At 58.5% G+C, this 5,714-nt stretch overlaps 1 protein-coding gene across 1 annotated transcript; it reads left to right on the top strand.

Annotated features, from left to right (window-relative positions):
- Positions 1-387: 387 nt before the first annotated feature.
- On the top strand, positions 388-5,362 carry IGSF9 (immunoglobulin superfamily member 9; the record flags this gene model as incomplete). The annotated part of the gene is made up of 15 exons (XM_010165141.1): positions 388-540; positions 678-829; positions 1,056-1,173; positions 1,352-1,493; positions 1,693-1,838; positions 2,069-2,211; positions 2,286-2,426; positions 2,540-2,656; positions 3,204-3,354; positions 3,500-3,623; positions 3,707-3,882; positions 3,996-4,246; positions 4,430-4,514; positions 4,937-5,107; positions 5,317-5,362. Coding segments are annotated over 15 exons (2,116 nt in total), but the record flags the coding sequence as incomplete, so codon positions are not given.
- Between the last annotated feature and the right edge of the window lie 352 nt (positions 5,363-5,714).

Here is a 5,714-nt window from a genome sequence, read left to right as displayed (position 1 = left end):
TGGCTGCAATGCTCAAAACACAGTGACCCACCTTGCTGGGGGGTCCCTGCCGAGGTCACCCGACGTGACATCCTCACCCACATCCTCCCCCAGTTTCCCCAACAAGCAGCAGAAGGTGCAGAGCTCAATATCAGTGTGACCAGCCCACACCACAGCGTGGTTGTCCCACAGCTCTTCCCAGCTCCCTGCAGCACCAGCCAAGGCTGAAACAGCCCAAACGTGGCCTGACACTGTCACTGCCACGTGGGACAAGTCAGTCCCACTCCTCAAGAAGCTGCTCAAGAGCCCACGATGGGGGTGAATGCTGCGTGGGTGGGTTCCTCAGGGGGGACGTGGCTGCTCCTGAAGCTCCTGAACCAGCTGTGATGGTTTCTTCTGAGTGTGCAGGTCGTGTGCAGATCGAGGAAGGAGCATCACTCCGTATCGATCTCCTACGTGCTGAGGACCAAGGCTGGTATGAGTGCCGTGTGCTCTTCCTCGACCGGCACAGCACCGACGCCGACTTCCAGAACGGTACCTGGATCCACCTCACCGTTAACGGTACCGGTTGATCCCACCCTCAGTCACTGCTTTGTCCAGCACCAGCCAAGATCTTTCAGAGCTGGGGCTGAATTTACTGGTCTTCCAAGATCAGCTGAGCCAAACCTGTGAGTGAAGCTCTGGATTTGACTTTACAGCACCCCCCACCTTCCTGGAGACCCCCCCTGCATTCGTGGAGGTACGAGACCAAGACACGCTGAGTCTTACTTGTACGGCTGTTGGCAACCCCCAGCCTGTTGTCATCTGGAAGAGGAGTGACCTGGCTGTCCCAAGTGGGGACACAGTGCAGGTGAGGACAGCAAGTCACTGCTTACCCCACCATGATGTGCTGCTTACCCCACCATGATGTGCCCCCCACCTCAGCTGGGGTCTCCTGCAGCACCCAGAGCAACATGATTCTGCTTGGCTGGAGAGCAGATGCCTGTCCCCATTGTGGTGGCACTACCTCCTGCCACCAGCCCTGCCCACCTGTCCTGTCCCTCGGTGGCTGTGTCACACACCTGGTGCCGTTGCAGGTGAGGAATGGGACACTGAGCATCGCTGTAGTGGAACGTGCCAGCGCAGGCACCTACACCTGCCACGCATCCAGCAAGGAGGGCACCATCACCCACACCACCCGTGTGCTCGTGCAGGGTAAGAGCTGGTGCTCTCCCAAACCTGCCTGCGTGGGCCACCCCACTGGGTGCTACCACAGGGGCACGGAGGGAACCACGTCATGAGGTTGGTTTTGGGGCAGGCAGAGGGTTTTGGGAGCAGCTGGGGGCATCCCTATGTCCCCAGCCCTCACCATCACCTCTGTGCCACACTGCAGGGCCACCCATCATTGTGGTGCCACCTCAGAACATCACTGTCAACATCTCCCAAGATGCCTTTCTGGCATGCCAGGCTGAGGCTTACCCAGGAAACCTCACCTACACCTGGTTCCAGGGCAGCAGCAATGTCTTCCACCTCAGGTATAGCAGGGATGGAGGTGACACCAAGGTGGCTGCGGGGTCCTGCTGGCAGCGCTGGGACCAGCAGGCTGCTGTGACCCTGTGAAACCTGGATCTGAGTGTGATGAGCTGGCTGGGTGCATGGCAGGGGGGGTTCACTCATCCCAGGGCAGTGGGGGTGGTCCCAGCCGTGCTGCTCACCACTTCCCTTCCCTTGCAGTGGTCTCCAGGCTCGGGTCCGCATCCTGGTAGACGGGAGCCTCTTGCTCCAGCAAACGACCCCGGATGATGCTGGCAAATACACTTGTGTCCCCAGCAATGGGCTGTGGAAGCCACCTTCTGCCTCAGCTTTCATCACAGTGCTGTGTAAGGGCCCCACAGCCCCTCAGCTGTGCTGTCACCAGTCCCCTGCCATCCTCACACAGGTCCTGACACCTTATTTGATGATAAGCTTTGAGCTCATCACGCTTGGATGAGGCTTTGAGCTACCTGGTCTAGTGGAAGGTGTCCCTGCTGATGGCAGGGGGGTTGGGACTAGATGATCTTCAAGGTCCCTTCCAATCCTAACCATTCTATGATTCTATTTGTCCTCATAGATCCAGCACAGGTGACCACCATGCTCCCAGAGACCCACCTACCCAAGGGGATGCAGGGTGTGATCCGCTGCCCTACCAGAGCCAACCCCCCTCTGCTCTCCGTCACCTGGACAAGGGATGGGCAACCACTGGAGCTGGACAAGGTACTGCTGCTTCTTCCCTGCCTCCCTACCCACCTTGAGCTCCTCATCTTAACCCTGTGCCCATCATCTCCCAGCTCCCTGGCTGGTCCATGAGACCAGATGGCTCCATCGTCATTGCGACGGGGAACGACGACGCGCTGGGGGTGTACACGTGTACCCCCTACAACAGCTACGGCACCGCCGGCGAGTCCCAGCCCACACGTGTCCTGCTCAAGGTCAGCTTCCTCACCTTGAACCTCCCAACCCAAGCTGCTCCCACCCTGCTCTGGGTCTTCACCTTGTCCTACCTGCTGCCAAAGCCTCACGCTGTGTGTTTCTTGTCTTCCAGGACCCCCCTGCCTTCACGGTGCGCCCCAAAGAGGAATACTTCCAGGAGGTGGGTCGGGAGCTGGTCATCCCCTGTGCAGCCCGTGGAGATCCCACTCCAACTGTCACCTGGCTGAAGGTAGGAGCTGCTGCTCTGGAGAACCAGCTGAGCCCTCCTGAGAGGTGGATGCTTCTTTTGGTCCCTGTGTCATAGAATCATTGAATGGTTTGGGTTGGGAGGGACCCCAAAGCTCATCCAGTCCCAACCCCCCTGCCAGCAGCAGGGACACCTTCCACTAGACCAGGTTGCTCAAAGCCTCATCCAACCTGGCCTTCAACACTTCCAGGGAGGAGCAGCCACAGCTTCTCTGGCCAACCTGGGACACTGTCTCACCACCCTCACACCAAAGAATTTCTTCCTCAGATCTAATCTAAACCTCCCTCTTTCAGTGACCCTGTAGCATCTGTGTCCCCACACATGTGTCTGTCCCCACAGATGTTACAGGGTCACATTTCTCCTGGTTCCTGCAGGAGAAGGAGTTCAGGACACTTTGCTTGTGTTGCCTTCTAAGAAATCAAGGCAAAATCCTGTCCCTTAGTTCCTCCATCAGGGTGGTGGATCGTGTTGGTTGTCCCAGTCCTGGGTGGTTGCCCACTGGTCAATGTGTCCCTGCTTTGTTGTGCAGGTGGGTAGCACTGGGAAGAGCAGTGCCCAGGTGGATGGGAATGGCAGCCTCATCTTCCACCCACTTGTCAAGGAGCAACACGGGGTCTGGGAGTGCACAGCTACCAACCAGGTGGCCAGTGTCAGCACCACCACCTCTGTCCATGTGCTGGGTGAGTTGCCAGTCCCTGATGGGTAGATGCTGTAGGTGCTGAGCTGCCCTGGGGTGGGTGACACCAGCTTCCCTGTGCTGGAAGGGATGGAAATGTCCCTGCACAGCTGTTATCTGAGCCATCTTCCCTCTGTTACCCCCACCAGGTACCAGTCCTCATGCTGTCACCAACGTCTCTGTGCTTCCACTCCTGCTGGCAGCCAACATCTCCTGGGAGCCAGGGTTTGATGGGGGCTTTTTCCAGAGGTTCAGCGTCTGGTACACACCACTGTGAGTCTTCACTGTGGGGAGGGTCTGATGTCCCACCTGGGGACTCCCTCAGCTCTGGATTCACAGGTCCCACATCTCTTCAGGGTGAAGCATCCACCCCGAGTCCATCGTGACTGGGTGTCACTCTCTGTGCCAGTGGGGGCTCAACATCTCTTGGTGGACAATCTGCAGCCAGATGTGAGCTACCAGTTCAGCGTCCTGGCCCAGAACAAACTGGGCAGTGGCCCCTTCAGCCAGATTGTCACCTCTGTCCCCAAGGGTAAGAGGGAATCTGTGTGCTCCCCAAAGCAGCCTCTGTCCCCCTAGAACCCTCAAGCACATGGGAGACCCCTGTTTGCTGTCCCCCCACATCAGCATACCCTTTCTCCTCAGGCTTCCCAGTGACCACAGTGCCTCCAGAGCCACCAGCCATGACCATGAGCATCTTCCTGTCCCCGCCACAGGCTCTGACCGCCAACGAGACTGTGCGTGGGGTCCTGCTGCAGTGGGAGCCCCCAGCTCAGTTCTCAGTGGCACTGAGTGGCTACGGGCTGGAGCTACGACAGGACAAGGGCAGTTGGGAGGTGCTGGATCGTTCCATCCCCAGCACGAAGACCCAGGTCCTGGTGCCTGGACTCATCAAGGTGGGAATTTCTCCAGGTACTCCCTGGCTGGGAGGCAGCTCTAGGGGAAGGCAGCAAGAGAAAGAGGGGGTGAGATCTTCTGTGTTGCTGCTACCCAGAACAAGGGGCTCTGCAGCTGTGTGGGCTGAGGCTTGGCTGGCTACCAGGCCAGAAAGGCTAATGGCCATCTTCTCCTCCTCCCAGGACGCCTTCTATGAGTTCCGACTGGTGGCCTTTGCTGGCAGCTACATCAGTGATCCCAGCAATACAGTGAATGTCTCCACAGCAGGTAGGGCCTGGGCTGCCACCTGCTTGACTTTCCCACCCTGGGGATAAAAAACCAGAGGTGTAAAATGCCCCTGGCGTGGTCTAGGGTCTTCTCAAACAAAAACCCCTTCATGCTACTCCCATCCCCTGCTGTTAGACCAGGGGGTGCAGCCCCCAAAGTTAACACCACAGGAACACCCCAGATCTGGTGTGACTTCAGTCTCATGGACCAGGTAGCAGGAGAGCTCTGCACAGAGCATCCCTGCTCCTGGCACCTGGTGTGGCAGAGGACACAGGTCCACCTGAAGGCAGATCAGCCCTGAGGAGGGAGAGAGCTGAAGCTTTGCTGTTTGTGGTGCTGGTGACAGGAGGGTGGCTGTGTCCGCTGTGCTGTGTGCTCCATGGGGTAACCAAGCCTCTGATGGTGTCTCCTCACTGACCCAGGCATGGAGGTGTATCCATCTCGTACCCAACTGCCAGAGCTTCTGCCACAACCAGTGCTGGCTGGAGTCATTGGGGGGATCTGCTTCCTGAGCGTGGCTGTCATCTTCAGCACCATGGCTGCCTGCATCATGAACCGCCGGCGTGCCGCCCGCATCCAGAAGCGAAGGCAAGGTAGGAACCAGCTGGCTGGGGACAGGTACCTGGATCCTGAGGCTCCCAGAGAGCTGGGAACACTCTGTGCAAGGAGGGGACAAGCCCACCCAGGGCTTGGGGGGAGCTCACTAGGGGTAGTAGTAGGGTTGAGTGGATGTCACCATCTCCTCATCATCACTTTTGAGTTGCTCGCCCTGTGATCCCATTGTGTTCTCATGACCTTCCAGATCCACCACTCGTCTTCTCCCCCAGCAAGAAGCTTCTTCCTCCACAGTAAGTCATCTCATGCCATGTTCCCACCCTGTTGTGCTGCACTCCCCATCGTTCACTGGCTGGGGCAGAGGGACAGAGCCAGGGGCAGCTGCCACCCCCCTTCCACCACCGTTGGCCAAGGGCTGGTCCTGCCACCCCCCTTCCACCGTTGGCCAAGGGCTGGTCACAGAGGGGGTGTTGGTTAGGAGCAGGGTGCTGGAGTCAGGGTGTGCCATGGGATGAGGAGTTGGGGTGCTGGGGTCAGGATGTACCAGGGGGTTAGGAGTTGGGGTCAGGGTGTGCCATGGAGTTAGGATTTGGGGTGCTGGGGTTAGGAGTTGAGGTGCTGGGGTTAGGAGTTGGGGTGTGCCAT

This window comes from Antrostomus carolinensis, unplaced genomic scaffold (assembly GCF_000700745.2).
Source record: "Antrostomus carolinensis isolate BGI_N321 unplaced genomic scaffold, ASM70074v2 scaffold33373, whole genome shotgun sequence".
Classification (NCBI taxonomy): Eukaryota; Metazoa; Chordata; class Aves; order Caprimulgiformes; family Caprimulgidae; genus Antrostomus; species Antrostomus carolinensis.
Note: the sequence above shows the minus strand (reverse complement) of the source record. Positions and strands in the feature narration are given on the sequence as shown.